General features: G+C 39.0%; 1 protein-coding gene across 2 annotated transcripts in view; it reads right to left on the bottom strand.

Moving 5' to 3' along the window:
• Tbck (TBC1 domain containing kinase) overlaps positions 1–19,370 on the bottom strand; it is a 153,758-nt gene that overhangs the window by 133,862 nt on the left and 526 nt on the right. For both annotated transcript variants that reach the window (XM_031375551.1, XM_031375552.1), the window contains exons 2-3: positions 15,754–15,975; positions 2,893–2,965 (exon numbers count right to left, since the gene is read on the bottom strand). In XM_031375551.1, the coding sequence (XP_031231411.1) occupies positions 2,893–2,965; positions 15,754–15,946 (266 nt within the window). In that variant the 5' untranslated portion in view covers positions 15,947–15,975. The remainder of the gene's footprint in view (positions 1–2,892; positions 2,966–15,753; positions 15,976–19,370) is intronic.

Here is a 19,370-nt window from a genome sequence, read left to right as displayed (position 1 = left end):
TTTAAAATAAGTACAGCTGAATGCTGTAGATTTTAAATGTTACTAATTGGCAATAAGAAAGAAACAATAAGAAGTCAACTTTCCAACCTGAACACTAGGTAGCTTTTCTCCTCAACAAATAATGAACTTGCTAAGGTCAACACACGCACGGAAAACAGTCTGCTTTGACAACGGGAGACTTCCGAATTGCCTTGCTGCACTTGGAGAATGTTCCAAATGTATCTTGCTCCACTCTGTAAATTTACAAGGTAATAAATATGTACTAAACAGCAACCAACGATCAGCGGTCAGATAACGACCACTGCCTGACTGCAGTGGACCCACCGGATCCATTTCTCCTTTAAAGACTTCAGTGCCTTTGAAGAACAGTTAATACCACTATGTTATAGTAAATGTGAGCATTTTTATAAATTAAGATTTTTATAATTCTTATATTTATTTGTAATTATAAACTTTATCAATCTGTACTTCCCAACTTTCTTGACATAAAATAATCAGCAAAACAGTGTTTTAATATATCTCTGAGAATAAAGAAAAATACCCATTCAGTAAGCATGGGTATTTTTGTCATTTTTAAAATAATTTATTATCACACTAAAATCTTTTATTTTGCCATAGAAAATCAGATAAAAAAGCAATAATGAAAACATTATTGCTAATACCATATATAATAGTACAATATTGAAGTCTTCCTTAATATATAAAACCAATGAAACATGGCCATCAATATTTATATTACAATAATACAAATACGTACTAGCAAAAGTTCAATTTTGTGAAATTGGATAAAGATCAAGAAAAAAACTATAATGACTTTTTAGAAAGGAATGTAAACATAATTTAGTTAATGATAATATAGTTGCTTAATTAGAAAATCTTACAGAATCCGCAAAAGAACTATTTGAACTAACAATGAACTTTCTTTAGTAGGACCATAGAAAGAAAGCCCTTATTGAAAAGTATTCACTTATATTATTTCATATTAGCAACAAAAAATGGAAAATAAAATACAATTTCATAACACTCAATATCGAAACAAAATATTAGGCCTGAATTTAACCACAGGAGTTGGTAATGCTTTCTGTCAATGTTTAAACCAGTCAAGAACAGTCACAGGCCTGAGTGACAGTCTTGTCTCATGGTGGCATGCTTGAATGGGTAATATCAGCTAAACAGCCAACGTTAGATAGGTCTCATGGCAACCTTGCTAATTTGGATACTTTGCAATTACTCTGAGGACATCCCAGCAGTAGCTGCAGAGGACTACTCCAACCACAGCTGAATTCAAGCTCCAGACAGGACCACTCCAGACATCCATGAGCCTGGGAAAGGAGAAGTCTAGAGAAGACAAGCTTTAGTGAACTTAAATACTCTATGGCTATTTTCAGCAAATTCAGAAAGAAGTAGCTTTCCTAGTGGCCCAGCGAAAGACCTGTAATTGCTAGAAACACAAGCTCTTATTTGCATAAAAGAGTGATGTAAACACCTTTAACATAAAAGAATAATAGAAAACACCTTTGCCATATCACATTGATTCTGGTGACAAGTCAGTGTGGCTCAACTCTGGAACCAGCTAGAGGATGCCTCCTGCTTGGCTCCTAGTAATAATGCAACACTAAGCCCAACAAAAGGCTTATTCCAATTTTGTTTCTTTGGTTTTGGTCTTTATTTTGCCTACTTTTGATTTCTGTAAGCAAACTGAGCTGGGAACATGGGATGGGATTGCTAACAGACCAAACAAAAGCAGCAACACCAAGAAGAAAATTAAGAGACCCAGAGAGCTGCTGGGGGCAGAGATATCAGGGGACAAAGGGGCAGAGATGGAATACATGGAAGGCTGTGAAGGAGCACAAACAAGAGTGTGGCCCCAGTGGCTAGAAGAACCAACAGAGAGAGCAGCCAAGCCTTACTAGGCACTGGAGATCTGTAACTGGCCTGTCAGACACCAAGGCCCAAGAGCTCTAAGGTTATCCATGAGAGGAGCTTCAGAGTCCAACATATGAGGCCCAGCCAGGGGCTCCACTTTGCTGCTGCTGCTGCTGCTGCTGCTGCTGCTGCAGCTTAAAGCTGAGGATTTCAGTGTCTTGCTAATTGCCAGGATGCTGGCAATCAGAACACAGAGCAGGACGCCTAGACCTGAGCACCCAGAGCCACTCTCTTCTGGACTTTGCTGCAGTACTCTAAGCCATTCCACTAAAAGGAGCTTCAGGTTGAAATAAGTGATCCTGACCTCAGGATCGTTTGGAGTTTTTCTTTGTGTACCCTCCCCTGTCCCTTGCCACTAAGTTTGAGAATTCCACAGGTTTTGAGTGATGAAGTAGAAAATTCCAAAGTCTTAAAGCCTCTGGTAAGTAATTTTTGTTAGTTTAATATAAGTTTACTTAAACATTAAATCTTTTATGATTTAAAAATAATTTTGTGTAAATGCATGAAAAATTGTTTAATAGTGTACTTGTAATAAAAAAAGCTAGATAACACTATTCTGGCTAGGACAACATAAATTTATTGAGTGGCTAAAATAATTGGACTATACATTATCATTAAGTTCTACCCAACTCATGATTGCTAACTCTGTCTCGTCCTCAACATGGAATTACTTAACAAAGTTATTGTTCACCTAGGATTATCACGGTGCATTGAGAAGCTACTATGGCCCCTTTCATGAAAATATTTAGGACTAGTAGAATAAATTCCTAGAACTAAGTTGTCAAAGTTCTCATATATGTATACTCCATTGAGGAATTTTCTATAAACCACGTGAATTAAAGTCCCTATACTGAATGTTATCATTAGAGAATATTAAAAGAAACCAGACCCCTTCAGTCTCTAGTCAAATGCTTCTTTGGTTGTCAATGTCCACTTTTAATCTCTTTGTTTCATATTCTACAGTACCTCACGGGTTTCCTTTCTCGTAGAAGGTCTTCCAAACTCCGCTCACAGTGTTCTGCCACCACCACCAGTCTTTCTGAGAAAACAAAGCAAATCCACTTTATAATTAATACACTTTAATAACAAGAACATATGTCCCTCTACAGTTACTAACATGCAGTACAAGAACAGCATTTTAAAGTCTATCTGCTTCCACTGTGTGCATGTGTGACTAGGCTTCCTAACTTCTATCTGGCCCTTCCTCTCAGCCTCTCCTACGTCAGCTCCTCAGCCATCCAAACTGAAATGCTGCCCGTCTTCTGCCTATATATAATTCATTAGTCTTACTGTAGTTTCTCCTCATCTACTGTCTAGTGCTAGGGATGAAAAGCTCTTACATTTTACCAGGTCTGGAACTCTCTTGGATGGCAGAACTCCAGAGCCCTTTGGCTTCAGTATAGAACTCACTAGGCAGCCAGCCTTGGAGTTCACATGCCTTCCTAAAATGCACAAAGCCCTGCATTGAATCACCAGCACTTCATAAACCAGGGTGGTGGCACATGCCTGGAATTCCAGCACTGAGTTTGATGGAGAGACAAGGGCTTTCAAGTCTACCCTTAAGGATATAGTGAGTTAGAGGCCAACCTTGGATATGCGAGACACTTGTCTAAGCAAACAAACTAAAAATATCTTGCAACTCAAGAGAAACAAACAACATATACATTTCCCCTTTCCTAAACCCACATATAGAATCCTGCTATTTCTATCTCCCAATAGCTTCCAGAACTATATGGTTTATTCCATCCACTGCAATCTGTGTCTAAGCCAGCATTATCTCTTTAGGTTTCCACATAATTTCTAACTGTTCTTTTCACCCAATTAGGGTTCTCCTCCCACATATTTTCACTCTAAAGCCCAAGTGAAAAGATAACAAATCAGAATAAGGAATTCCTTCTCTAGTTTCTACTATATGTTATTATTAAATAATAAGTTTTTTGAGCATCCTTATCCTTTGTGGAATTTACACTTGGGTTTCCATGTCTGAAATAATCCTCATCTAAACTATTTTTGTAGGTGGTGGTTTTGGCTTTTGTTGCTGTTTTGAGACACAGTTTCTCTGTGTAGCCCTGGCTGTCTTGCAACTTGATGGTACAGGAGGCTGTCCTTAAGTTTATAGTGATCAGCCCGCCTCTGGCTCCTGAGTGGATTAAAGGCATGTGTTACCACTGCCCAGCTCATCTTAACCTTTTTCGAGACAGGGTTTCTCTGTATAGCCCTGGCTGTCCCGGAGCTCACTTTGTAGGCCAGGCTGGCCTCGAACTCAGAAATCCACCTACCTCTGCCTCCCAAGTGCTAGGATTAAAGGCATGCACCACCACCACCCAGCTGATCTTAACCTTTTAAAAGAACTTTTGTATTACATTTATTTAGTGCTATGTGTGTGCATGTGTGTGCGTATATGTGCGTCCGTGTGTGTGTGTGTGTGTGTGTGTATGTGTGTGTGTGTGTGTGTGTCTGTGTGTGTCTGTGTGTGTATGTCTGTGTGCCCACACTTGCTCATGGCACTGTGAACACGTGGAGGTCAGAGGAACTTGCAGGAATCAGTTTTTCTTTTCATCCTGTGGGTCCTAAGAATCAGATTAAAGGGCGTCAGGCTTGGTGGCAAATGCTTTTTCTGTTGAGCCAGCTTGATAGGCCTTTTTCAAAAAGTATATATTTTATGTTCTGTGTGTCACAGTTCATATACAAATGTGCCTTTGTGAGCATGCCAGGTGTGCATTTGGAGGTCAGAGAACAACTTGCAGAAGTCAGTTCTCTCCTCCCATTAAGTGGGTTCCAGGGACTGAACTCAGGTTTGTCACCTTTTTCACTCAGCCATTTTCCCAGCCCGCTTCATTTCAGCTTTTTATATCTCCTGTCATGTAATATGGTCTTTAAATCAGACTATTTATCTGAGCCTCAAATGTTAACTTTTCTATTCATTAGGACATGACCCTGGGAAATGAAATTTACTAATCTCTGTGCCAGTTTCTTCTAAAGAGGAAGAAACCAGTAATGTCCACATCACAGCACTGTGAGGAGGGTGGAATAAATGCACATATAAATAGGACCGAGAACAGCTTCTGGCAGAGCCAGCACTGTTAGCTTTGACTATTATTCAAGATTCAGGCCTCAGTAAACATGGCCTCCTCAAGGGATTTCTGCTTCCCCAGAATTGCTTCACTACTCTTATAACACATTCTACATGGTACTTCTCTGTTGAATCATTAACTTTAAAAATCTGTATGCACTTTTACTTAGCGCCATTATTCTCTACTTAGATAATATAATTTGTGAAAGCTGGAATCAATCATGTTGGTCTTGTTTAGAACTGTAATACTAGTGTCTACAATTCAGCTAAAACATATAGACACACACTAAAATTATATATGTTAAACTGTGGCATGACAAGACAGTGCAGTGGTTCCTCCATTCTGTATTCTTGATGAGGCCATTTCAGGTTTAACTAAAATTTGAGTTCCTTGATAGAGAATACCATGGAAAATTATCCAACTCTATTCTAGGAACTTAATGTCAGGATGTTCTAGCTAACTTATCTTACCTTCTGTTAAACTGCCTGCTTATGCAAACCTCCCCAGCTAGTTAGCTTCTTCTGTCAAATTGCTTGCTTATGTGAGGCACTACCCCACCCTCTCCCTCCCCTCCTCTCCCACTCTGAAGCTGCTGAGCTGAAGGCCAGGATGAATATAGTTTTCTGAGGGCTACACCTATGTCCTTGAATACCTTGGTAGGGTCCCAGACAGCTGGAAGAGATTGGCTATAAACTATGTCTAAGTGGTCATTTCTGGTGGGCTCCCCATAAGAAAAAAAATTAATTAGAGCAAAGGCATAATAGGAACATTAGAATGATAACAGTCATCTAACCAGATTTGTTCTGTGTTCATATACAATAAAACATCAAGATTTATTAAAATATACATATTCCATTAATCAGCCACTTACAAGTGGATAAGCAGAAGTCTTTCTGTCTATAAGAGACCTGTGTAGCATCTGGTATTAGGCTAAAATGTTTCAGGCTTCCTCTGTAAACACCTTCAGTGTCTATCAAGGTTTCAAAGTTCTATATTAGTTTAAACCATTTTAGTAGTGTCGAGACATAACCCATGGCAGACCATTAGCATTTCTCCCAGAGGTAAAAGAATATATACTGAACAAATACTTCCATTATGAGTGTCTTTATTTTTTTCAAGAACTCATTAGAAGTACACAGTCCAAAATTCTGGATCTGTTTGAAAATAGATTCTCTTTGTTATAAAAACAATTTGGTCACACAGAGTAAAATGTTTGGAAATCATAATGTGCCAAATAAAAATCAGTAATACAGTGGCATTATTTATAAATATCAAATGTGTAAGGCTGGAGAGATGGTTCATTGGGTAAGAACGCATGCCCTCTTCCAGAGGGCCCAGGTTAGGTTCTAAGCACCCACACCCAGTGTTTCACAGATGCCTACCCCTCCAGCTCCAGGGGTCTGAAAGCAACTACACTGACATGCACGTACTCCACCTGCCACACACATGTAACTAAAAGTAATAAAAATATTAAAAATTAAAACCAATAAATGTGACATCAAGGAATGTCTGAAAAAGATGAAATAATCTTTTTTTTTCTAACAAAATTTCTAACAAATTTCACTGTACATCTATCTAGAACTCTGTATTTTTAGTCACTTCAAAAAAACTTATGGTTAATCAAGAAAGATAACAGAGAAGTTGAATAAATAAAGACAATAAAGGAGAGACTTGGGGTCCACAGGGACGGCTCTGAGACAAGAGATACTTGTCATGGTAGCCTGATGAATTGAAACTCGTGTAAGTGTGAAAGCAGTAACCAACTATGAAGTACTGTCCTGTGACCTTCCACATGCATGCCAGAACATGTGGGTATCACAGTTCATAATGCATAACACTCACGGTCACAAAAATGTAAAAATTTAAAACAGAAAGTTTTAAATTTTTTAATGTAAAGGTGAATTATGAATGTCTTGTAATATTGTGTTATTAACATAATTCCTGCATCATTCCTGTTATTCACAGTAAAAACTAGCTCACCAGAGACTAGCTCATCACCTTTAAAATATGATATTTAAGTAAATGTTTAAACAGTAACATCAATAAAGAAAAACTGATTTTACAAATGCAGGTGGTACCAGGATTCTGCAATGGTCAGTTTTAAAAGTCAGCTATAGTTCTCGGATATCTATACTTAAATTTCAAATCTCTGTAGTAAAATAATTTTTCCTTCATTTCATCTCAGTGGTAATCACAGTAACATTTCTAAATATCCAAACCAACCAAAAGGGACATACTACCACTTTAAATCTTCACTGTACTTCTAAACTCTGCTGATATTTCAACTCAAAAGATTAATTTTGATAAAACCAGTATATTTGAGCTTTATTGGTTTCATTTAAATATGTCTCCTTGCCTGTTAAACAATGACTCATGCTTGAAGCCCTGGTCTGGCTTTGAGAGTAGGGGGTATAGAAGGGACCCACTGCTATGTGATACTGATGTCCAAATGAGGCTCACGGCAGGGAGGTTAGTGAGAGTGCTCTTCCCAAGGATGCTGGCTTGTTTTTTTTAAAAGATTTAATTTTTTAAAGATTTATTTATTTATTTTATATGTATGAGTACACTGTAGCTGTACAGATGGCCATGAGCCATCATGTGGCTGTTGGGAATTGAACTCAGGACTGCCCCACTCGATCAGGCCTCTCTGCTTGCTCAGGCATAATACACTGCAGCTGTCTTCAGACGCACCAGAAGAGGGCGTCAGATCTCATTACGGGTGGTTGTGAGCCACCATGTGGTTGCTGGGATCCGAACTCAGGACCTTCGGAAGAGCAGTCACTGCTCTTACCTGCTGAGCCATCTCGCCAGCCCCAAAAGATTTATTTTTTATTTATATGATTACACTGTTGCTTCAGACACACCAGAAGAGGGCACTGGATCCCATTACAGATGGTTGTGAGCCACCATGTGGTTGCTGGGAATTGAATTCAGGACCTCTGAAAGAGCAGTGTGTTCTCTTCACCGCTGAGCCATCTGTCCAGCCCAGGATGCTGTTTTGTGACAATCCAATTTCAGTGCTGACAGGGGCTGATTGGTTAGAGGAAGTAAAACTGGAGTGAGGTGGGGTTGGGGGCCAGGACTCATGAACTTCTGATGAAGGGAAGCATACAGAGAATCTAGTCAGAGACAAGGGCCATGTTATAGGTTGTGAAGCTCCAAGGAGTTTCCAGATATGGTGGGAAGAATCTAAAGTCACTTGAGGAAACAAGAATGAAGTTCTAGGAACTACTTCACTGAAGGCAGTAAGGGTCTGAGGAGAATGCCCTGCTCAGCACGGAACTTGATAGAAGAGCCTTACTGGGCTTTAAGCAAATGCTGTTAACTATCTACTATGGGGATAGTGACCATTAGTCTTAAGGTTATCTTTAAGCCAATTAGAATAAAGAATACCTTTTCTTCCAGGATTAGTCAGAATTAGGTTTAGCACTCATACACTGCATTAACTCAAGCTTTCATGTAACATACAAACACATAAGTAGCTCTGATTATAGGTCTCTTAATTGTTATATTTGTCATATGGGAACATAATTCTGGTCAAATCACACACAAATTAACTAATTAAAAAGTAACATAGTTTAGAGTAAACACTTTGATATCCTTTATGGAGAAAGGAAGCAGGGTAGGCTATGGAGTTCTACAACCCAGCTCTGGATTGAGCAATGCTGATAGACTTAAGCGTTTCTTCAGGTGCACTATACACTTGTAGACCTCTCATAGGTCATAGCAAAGATGTACCTCCCTGAGTTTACACTGACAGACATCTGCGGAGTGTGGAAGTGCAGGCTTCGCAGTGTTGTCTGCCACAGAAGGGGAAGGGCATAGAGTGTTATCTACTTAAAGACAAACATCCTTAGGATGGAGTCTAGATTTTACTCTAAGTCTATACTGTTTAGTCAAAACCAGTGTTCTGACAGTTCTGCCCTTCAGATATAATCCCCACAGATACTCTTAGTCTTCACCAGAAGATTAAGCCAGGCCAGATCATAGGAATTCTTTTTTTTGTTGTTGTTGTTGTTGTTTTATTTTTGTTGTTGTTTTTTCAAGACAGGGTTTTTCTATATATCCCTGGCTGTCCTGGAACTCACTCTGTAGACCAGGCTGGCCTCGAACTCAGAAATCCACCTGCCTCTGCCTCCCAAGTGCTGGGATTAAAGGTGTGCACCACCACAGCCCGGCCATAGTAATTCTTACTAATAATATTTGCTAAAGCAATAAAGATAACTTTATATCATAAAACTCTGTAATAAAGTAACCTAGTGATAGTTTGTATATGCTCAGCCCAGGGAATGGCACTATTTGAAGGTGTAGCCCTGCTGGAGTAGGTGTGACCTAGATTAAAGGTGTGGACCACCAGGCCTGGATCTGGGACTTGTTTTGTCCCAGGCCGACCTTGAACTCAAGAGATCTCCTTGCCTTAGTCTCCTGGGATTAAAGGTGTGTACTACCTTACCTGGGCCTAAGCTTTTCATGGCCACTGTGCCTCAAGATCTCCATGCCAAGATCCAGGTCAGAACCTTATCTTCCAGCATTAAGCTCTGGATCACAGGTGAGTCCTCCAATTCTGGATTGTAGATCATTCCAGATATAGTCAAGGTGGCACCCAGCAATAGCCAGTACACATATATTTCAATATCTCTAGGTACATTTGTATTACATACATATCTATACCTGTGTATACACTTATGCATGTGAGTATGAAACACCAATTATAATCATCTACTAGTGGGCTGGAGAGATGACTCAGTGGTTAAGAGCACTGACTGCTCTTCCAGAGTTCCTGAGTTCAATTCCCGGCAACCACATGGTAGCTCACAACCATCTGTGATAGGATCTGATGGTATGTGTCAAGACATAGCATTCATATATATATAAAATAAATAAATAAATAAATAATCATCTACTAGAATTGCAATTTTTACCACTATTTTCCCCATGACTCTCACTAAGTTTTCTACAAGCACCTAAATATTCAACAAGTATACAGTCGAGCTTTATAATATTACAGGACCAAACAGCCTGAATGACGTTGCTATGGCATTAGTATATACTTACAGTGACTTCTAGAAGTGTTTATCAAGCAACAATTCATTATTGTATGTCTTAGTATTCCTACTGTTTTGTATTTTCCTCTACAGTTCCATGTTCTACCTGAATTTCCTTATCTATAAAACAACACTGTGATTGTTCCTACCACACAGTAGCATGATGAAGATTTTTTTTTGTTGTTTTTTTTGTTTTGTTTTTGTTTTTTCGAGACAGGGTTTCCCTGTATAGCCCTGGCTGTCCTGGAGCTCACTTTGTAGACCAGGCTGGCCTCGAACTCAGAAATTCACCTGTCTCTGCCTCCCAAGTGCTGGGATTAAAGGCGTGCGCCACACCACCCGGCATGATGAAGATTTTTAATTGCTACAAGTCAATGATTCTCAACCAGTGGGTTGCGACTTCTTTGGTAAATTTTTATCTCTATAAATAATTCCTTGCATCCTATCAGATCACCATGGACTAAGGCTCCTCATAGACTCCTCAAAAACAGCATAAACAATAGAATGCCCACACATACGTGGAAGCTCAACAACACTCTACTCAATGACAGCTTGGTCAAGGAAGAAATAAAGAAATTAAAGACTTTCTAGAGTTTAATGAAAATGAAGCCACAACATACCCAAACTTACAGGACACAATGAAAGCAGTCCTAAGAGGAAAACTCAGCTTTAAGTGCCTACAAAAAGAAACTGGCAAGAGCATATACCAGCAATTTGACAGCACATCTGATATCTCTAGAACAAAAAGAAGCAAATTCACCCAAGAGAGTCAAAGGCAGGAAATAATCAAACTCAGGTCTGAAATCAACCAAATAGAAAAAAAAAAGAACTATACAAAGAAGCAACCAAACCAGAAGCTGATTCTTTGAGAAAATCAACAAAATAGATAAACCCTTAGTCTGACTAACTAGAGGGCACAGAGACATTATCCTAATTAACAAGATCAGAAATGAAAAGGGAGATATAGCAACAGACACCGAGGAAATCCAAAAAAATCATGAGAGCCTACTACAAAAGCCTATACTCAACAAAACTAGAAAACCTGGATGAAATGGACAATTTTCTAGATAGATACTAGGTACCAAAGTTAAATCAAAATCAGATCAACGATCTAAACAGTCCCATATCTGCTAAGGAAATAGAAACAGTCCAACCAAAAAAAACCCTAGACTAGATGGGTTTAGTGCAAAGTTTTTATCAGACCTTCAAAGAAGACCTAATACCAATATTCCTCAAACTATTCCACAAAATAGAAACAGAGGGTACTCTACCCAATTCGTTCTATGAAGCCACAATTACTCTTATACCTAAACCATATAAAGACCTACAAAGAAAGAAAACTTCAGACCAATTTCCCTTATGATTATCGATGCAAAAATACTCAATAAAATTCTTGCAAACTGAATCCAAGAACACATCAAAATGATCATCCACCATGATCAAGTTGGCTTCATCCCAGGGACACAGGGATGGTTCAATATTCAGAAATCCATTAATGTAACTCACTATATAAACAAACTCAGAGAAAAAAAACCATATGATCATCTCATTAGATGCTGAGAAAGCATTTGACAAAATCCAACATCCCTTCATGATAAAAGTCTTGGAAAGATCAGGAATTCAAGGTCCATACTTAAACATAGTAAAAGCAATATACAGCAAACCAGTAGCCAATATCAAACTAAATGGAGAGAAACTTAAAGCAATCCCACTAAAATCACAAACTAGACAAGGCTGCCCATTCTCTCCCTACCTATTCAATATTGTACTTGAAGTCCTAGCCAGACAACAAAATATCAAAGGGATACGAATTGGAAAGGAAGAAGTCAAATTATCACTACTTGCTGATGATATGATAGCATACTTAAGTGACCCCAAAAACTCCACTAGAGAGCTCTTAAATCTGATAAACAACTTCAGTAAAGTAGCTGGATATAAAATTAACTCAAGCAAATCAGTGGCCTTCCTCTACACAAAGGATAAACAGGCTGAGAAAGAAACTAGGGAAACAATACCCTTCACAATAGTCACAAATAATATAACATACCTTGGTGTGACTCTAACTAAGCCAGTAAAAGATCTGTTTGACAAGAACTTCAAGACTCTGAAGAAGGAAACTGAAGATCTCAGAAGATGGAAAGATCTCCCATGCTCATGGATTGGCAGGATTAATATTGTAAAAATGGCCATCTTGCCAAAAGCAATCTACAGATTCAATGCAATCCTCATCAAAATTCCAACTCAATTCTTCAGAGTTAGAAAGAGCAATTTGCAAATTCATCTGGAATAGCAAAAAATCTAGAATAGGGAAAACTATTCTCAACAATAAAGGAACCTCTGGTAGAATCACCATCCCAGACCTGAAGCTGTACTACAAAGCAATTGTGATAAAAACTGCATGGTATTGGTATAGTGACAGGCAGGTAGATCAATGGAATAGAATTGAAGAACCAGAAATGAACCCACAAACCTATGGCCACTTGACCTTTGACAAAGGAGCTAAAACCATCCAGTGGAAAAAAGATAGCATTTTCAACAATGGTGCTGGCTCAACTGGCGGTTAGCATGTAGAAGAAGGCAAATTGATCCATTCTTCTCTCCCTGTATAAAGCTCAAGTCCAAGTGGATCATGGACCTCCACATAAAACCAGATACACTGAAACTAATAGAAAAGAAAGTGGAGAAGAGCCTCGAGTACATAGGTACAGGGAAAAATTTCCTGAACAGAACACCAATAGCTTATGCTCTAAGATCAAGAATCGACAAATGGGACCTCATAAAATTGCAAAGCTTCTGTAAGGCAAAAGACACTGTCAATAGGACAAAACGCCAACCAACAAATTGGGAAAAGATCTTTACCAATCCTCTATCTGATAGAGGGCTAATATCCAATATATCTAAAGAACTCAAGAAGTTAGACTCCAGAGAACCAAATAACCCAATTAATAATGGGGTACAGAGCTAAATAAAGAATTCTCAACTGATGAACACCAAATGGCTGAGAACCACCTAAAGAAATGCTCAATATCCTTAGTCATCAGGGAAATGCAAATCAAAACAACCCTGAGATTCCACCTCACACCAGTCAGAATGGCTAGGATAAAAAACTCAGGTGATAGCAGATGCTGGTGAGGTTGTAGAGAAAAAGGAACACTCCTTCATTGCTGGTGGAATTGCAAGCTGATACAACCACTCTGGAAATCAGTTTAGTGGTTCATCTGGAAATTGGACATAGTACTACCAGAGGTCCCACCTATACCACTCCTGGGCATATACCCAGAAGATGCTCCAAGATGTAATAAGGACACATGCTCCATTATGTTCATAGCAGCCTTATCTATAATTGCCGGAAACTGGAAACAACCCAGATGTCCCTCAACAGAGGAATGTGGTACATCTACACAATGGAGTACTACTCAGCTATTAAAAACAATGAATTTATGAAATTCTTGGGAAAAATGGATGGACCTGGAGAATATCATCCTGAGTGAGGTAACCCAATCACAAAAGAACACACATGGTATGCATTCTCTGATAAGTGGATATTAGGCTAGAAGATCAGAATACACAAAGTACAATCCACAAACCACAAGAAACTCAAGAAGAAGGAAGACCAAAGTGTGGATACTTCATTCCTTCTTAAAACCCCTTTTGGCCCGGCAGTGGTGGCACACGCCTTTAATCCCAGCACTTGGAAGACAGAGGCAGGTGGATTTCTGAGTTTGAGGCCAGCCTGGTTTACAGAGTTAGTTCCAGGACAGCCAGGGCTATACAGAGAAACCCTGTCTCGAAAAACCAAAAAAACAAAAAACAAAAAACAAAAACAAAAAAAAAAACACCCTTTTAACAAAATACCCATGGGAGGAGTTGCAGAGACAAATGATGGAGCAGAGACTGAAAGGACAATCCAGAGACTGCTCCACCTGGGAATCCTTCCCATATTCAATTGAGAGGTTAAAAGTTTCAAACTGTACTGTGGGAACTTAGCAGTTAGTTGAACTCAATGTGAGATTAGCTCCCAGGATTTAGAAAAATGAGAAACCAGCTCCCAGAACATAGAAGAATGGGAAACCAGCTCCCAGGACATAGAAGGATGGGAGACCAGCCCCCAGGACATAGAAGGATGGGAGACCAGCTCCCAGAGCTTAGAGACCGGAGCGGCCTGGCAGGAAAAAAGAAAAATGAGGTAGCAAACAATTGCCAGGTGGCTAACCTGCTTCTGAACCCTAGCACAAGCCAGCACCAATCAGAGACTACCCCGTACTTTCCCCTGCCTTAGTTTCCCCTTTTTCCTAGCAACTGTGTGGGTATAAAAACCTGTTTAAATTTTTGCTTGGTGCCAGACTCCTCTATATCCCTGCATGGGATATGAGCCTCGCCCCAGCTAGCTGGAATAAAAAGCCTCTTGCTGATTGCATCAAGTACGTGTCTTGGTGGTGTTTGGGGTCACCGTTCCTGAGCCCTGAGTGTGGGGTCCTTCCCCCAATTTTTTAAGAGCTCTAACACAATCATCAAATCTAGACACTATTGTGGATGCTAACAAGTGCTGGCTGACAGGAGCCTGATATAGCTGTCTCCGGAGAGGCTCTGACAGTACCTGACTAATATAAAGTAGAGGCTCACAGCCATCCCTTGGACTGAGTACAGGGTCCCCAATGAAGGAGCTAGAGAAAGGACCCAAGGGGCTGAAAGGGTTTGCAGCCCCTTAGGACGAACAACAATATGAACTAACTAGTACCCTCAGAGCTCCCAGGGATTAAAACTCCAACCAAAGAGTATATATGGGGAGACTCATGGCTCCAGCAGCATGTGCATAGCAGAGGATAGCCAAGTCAGTCATCAATGGGAGGAGAGAACCTTCGCCCTGTGAAGGTTCTATGCCCGAGTGTAGGGGAATGTTCAGGGCCAGGAAGTGGGAGAGGGTGGGGTGGTGGGCAGGGGGGTGGGGTGGAAGGAACAGAGGATTGTTTTAATTTTTGGTTTTTTTTTTTTTATTTTATTCTATTTTTTTCTTATTTTATTTTTATTTTTTCTTTTGGAGGGGAACCTGGGAAAGGAGATATTATAAATAAAGAAAACATTTAATAAAAAATATAAAAAAAATTACATTAAGCTTTGTAACATAGCAAAATTACAGTTATTAAGTAGCAACAAAAATAATTTTTTGGTTGAAAATTATTCATCCAGTGTAATGAGAGTTATCATTACAAAAGATTATTCTGCTCATAGCCTACAAAAACCAAATATTCTCAGAGCAAATACTTTTTCAAAAAATGAACTATCCAATTTCAAGTATAGCTTAATATGCTTTTTCAGAAAAACAAAGAAAAAGTATGTATAAAGGTCTTTCTTCATCATTAGTCAGAAATATATGAAACATATTTTATTGAGGAAAATGGCTGAATATCAGAAAGCATAAAGGTTTGACTTTCATGTACTTTTATATCTCCCCCAGTCCAGTACAGAGGAACTCAATGGCACTGAACACTGTTGTCACAAGACACATGCTTTTCCACTGCTTTAGTTCTGTAAAAAGCAACTGCAACAATGAGATGGCAATGACTCCCTTTCACTTCAAGTCAGACAAACTAACTTTGAAGCATAAAAAGGTCATGACTGCTTGTCAATAGATATTGACTCTGCATTTCAAAGTGCATCTTGAATTGAAGCAGTGAACATAAAATACAAAAGAAAAAAATAAAACTTACCATGCTTTCCCCTAGAAATATCCACATATTGGCACAGTCTGGGATGGGTGATGGTCTTAAGGATTTGAAAGCGACCTAAAATTTTGATGGAATTCGGTGTGAGAGGAAGTCCGTTGCTTCCACAAACATCATGTGGAAGAGCGGAGGCAAAGAAGGTAAAGGCGCCCATCTCAGCATCTTTCAGAGGAAACATTTTTGGAGTCTTGGGTCCTCTTTGATGGTCTAGAAAATGAGAGAATTTTATGACAGAATGAGCTAACATTAATCCAGTAGTTTCTCAACTAGAGAAAACTATCATTTAATTTAGTTTTAAAATTAACAGTCAACTTGGAAAAACAAGACAACCAAGCCACTTTGAGATCAAATATTAAAGAAAAAAAATCCAAGTTTGACTATCTCAAGGAAATCTGATACTATACTTTCATATTAGTGAAGTTCCTCTCTTATCTAAAGCTTGACTAACCTACTCTCCTCCTAGTTGAATGACTTTAAGAAGTGACTATTCAGTACATACAAAAGAGCAACATCACCAAATCAGAAGCAAGCATACAGTGTGTAGCGCCTGTAGCAGTAAATGGTTAACGTGGCCTCTTTAGACTCAGGGCTTCACCTTTGAGAACCTGAACAATGCTAAGCCAAAGTCCGAAGAAAGGTTAAAGTTAGAATGGCAATGTGAAATACTGAGGTAGTAGAAGAGTCAGTTTGCCCCAAAATATATGGTCAGTTATTTATTTTCCAAATACAAAAGAAAAATAGATAAGGGAGGAAAAAGGAAAAAAGGGAAGTGGGAAGGAAAAAGGGAGAGCAAAGTGGAAGGAAAGCCAAGTGAGTAAAATGAACCTAAATTATAATAACTGCTATAAACAGCACGAAAAGAGAGGGGATGGAATGGTACAAGAGCAAAGGGAAGGCTGCAGGAGGAAGTCCTCAATCCTGGAATTCTGTAGCTGTCCTAAACTGAGCATCTAGTCGCCAAGCTTTTCCAAGGGCAGGAAACACTAGACAGCCAGGGTTTGTTCTTTGTGGTGCAAATGTGTAAGCTGGCATCTGGGAGGTGAAGGCAGGAGGAGGAGGAGCTCAAGGACAGTGAGTCAAGGCCAGCCTGGGATAGGTGAGAACCTGCACCAAAGCAGAACAAGACACTGGACTAATGAGGATCATGGGGTGGTTTAGAAGAAACTCCAGGATCAAGAGCAAAAATGAATATTAACTCATACCCCCCCACACACACATACACACAGCTCTGATGGCATCTGAAATAATCTGTGCTAAGTCAAACAAAATTCAACTATATCTAGAAAGATTTGAGAAAATATTACACCCATTATATAATGATATAAAGAAAATAGAGGGCTGGCAAGATGGCTCAGTGGGTAAGAGCACTGACTGCACTTGCAAAGGTCCTGAGTTCGGATCCCAGCAACCACATGGTGGCTCACCACCACCCTTAATGAGATCTGATGCCCTCTTCTGGTGTCTGAAGACAGCTACAGTGTATTAAGCTGGAGCAAGAGGGGCTGGAGAGAGCAGGGCCAGGCTGTCCTGAGTTCAATTCCCAGCAACCACATGATGGTTCATGGCCATCTGTACAGTTACAGTGTACTCATACACATAAAATAAATAAACAAATCTTTAAAAAAAAAAAGAAAATAGAAATTAACACAACATAAGAGTAAAGATTAATGGGCAATAGATAAGTGTGAAAATAAACAGATTCCTTGGTAATCAAGGAATTATACATTAAAATCACACTAGAATTTATTGCGACAATATAGTAAAAATCAGCATATCATCATGTGCTATTAAAAAAAATCCACATCAGACAGTTCAAGTTGCCATACAAGAAGTATCACCCACATACCTATTATAAGCACATTTTTCTAGGATGTAATTTAATACAACAGAGAGGATAGACAATAAATATAAAGAAACAATCAAATTTATACTAGAGTTCTGTAAGAATAAAACCTAAATAGAAGCTATCCAGAAGAACTAAAATATCATTTGCTTAACACAAAAGCCATTGAATTCTAAGTCAAATATGTTCAAGGAGAGGAGAATGGAATGGGGACTTCTAGGTATGCCATAGAAAAGACAACTTGCTGAAGGGCACGTATCTTTCCTCCAAGAAGAAACTGAAAGGCAAAAAAACAGACGAAGGGGGTTTGAAAAGGAGAAAGGTTAAAAATATGTCTAAACATACAATCAACAAAATCAGGCACACTTACCGTTCAAAGGGAAGAATGAACTTGAATTATCTTTGATATTACAAAAATGCCCACGGTCATGACATTAAAGGGAGAAAAAAAAAAACGTGATCTAGCACACTGTGTGGGTCTGCACTGAGAAATAACTATAAATCCCTTCTGCTGTGAACATTTGTTTTCTGGCACAGCAATTAAACAACACACTTAGGAACTATAAGCAATCTTGACATTGTGTAAGTAAAAGTCCTGCTGAGGAAAAGCTGCAGGTGCCCCTGGACTGCACCAGGTATTAATGACAGCACTCCAGGCTAGACTTCATCAGCTAGTCATAGCTCTGTCCGGTTACAGACACCACTTGCTTTCAAAACTTAAAAGCCAGGTACCCATAGCCATATTCATTTGATGACTAACCAGGAGAGAAACTCTAGACTGCCTCAATCTGGTTTGGGCACCATTTGGAATTGAAATAAATGTCTACTCTTTATAGTAAAAAAGGATATACCCCATTAGTGCCACCACAGATCAGTTATGCCTGTCTTGTTTTTATGAAAAGTTCTGATGTACACCATTTCATATCTCATTCAAAATCCAGACCTCAGACTCGCTCTACAAGAAGCCTTTAGAGCACAAGGCTCCTATGTTCATTGGGAGCCAAATGAAATCTCCTGTAGGCTTTCAGAACTAATGGACCTGGAAACTTGTTAACACAGGCGAATTTGTTTTCTGTGGTGACAAATGAAGAGAGAGCCACTACTATTCTCATCATAACAGAGGAGTCAAAACACATCCTCAAAAGTTCATGTGAAAATAGTTACGATCACTATTCCGATGCTGTGGGTTAACTTAAGTCAACAGTAAAACTACTGGATTTTTAATTTCTTAGTCAATGAGTAGATCCAAAATTACAGAAAGTTGTATCTACATACCAGGCTTGAAGTCATAGGAAAGGTGAGACATAACCACTACATTTTAGTATCCAAGTTTTACAATGATGTATTGGGTTTTCAGTTATAGATATTAATAGCATACAACTGAAAACTCAGACAAGTGTTTCTGATTCAAAGAGATAAACCACGAACAAGCATACAAATTTCAGCATCGTTCTATCCTCTCAGGTGTGCATGAAGCTCACAAACAGAAAATAGACACACACACATACACATATGCTCACACTTGGTGACCAGAAGAGAGTTAAAATATGAAAACGATGAGGTAAGAGATTACATGACGAAAGCCGTGTATGTAGGCAGGCAGTTGGCTTAGAAAGTTTACTTAGGGAATACTTTGAAACTTCTATGTTAAGTCCGATGTTTTTGTACCTAAACTACTAACGACCACAAACATGGCAAGCACCTTCAAAGAACAAGACTTAATATAAACTCTGAAAGAGCTTGGAGATGAATGACTCAA

This window comes from Mastomys coucha, unplaced genomic scaffold (assembly GCF_008632895.1).
Source record: "Mastomys coucha isolate ucsf_1 unplaced genomic scaffold, UCSF_Mcou_1 pScaffold16, whole genome shotgun sequence".
In the NCBI taxonomy this organism is placed as follows: Eukaryota; Metazoa; Chordata; class Mammalia; order Rodentia; family Muridae; genus Mastomys; species Mastomys coucha.
Note: the sequence above shows the minus strand (reverse complement) of the source record. Positions and strands in the feature narration are given on the sequence as shown.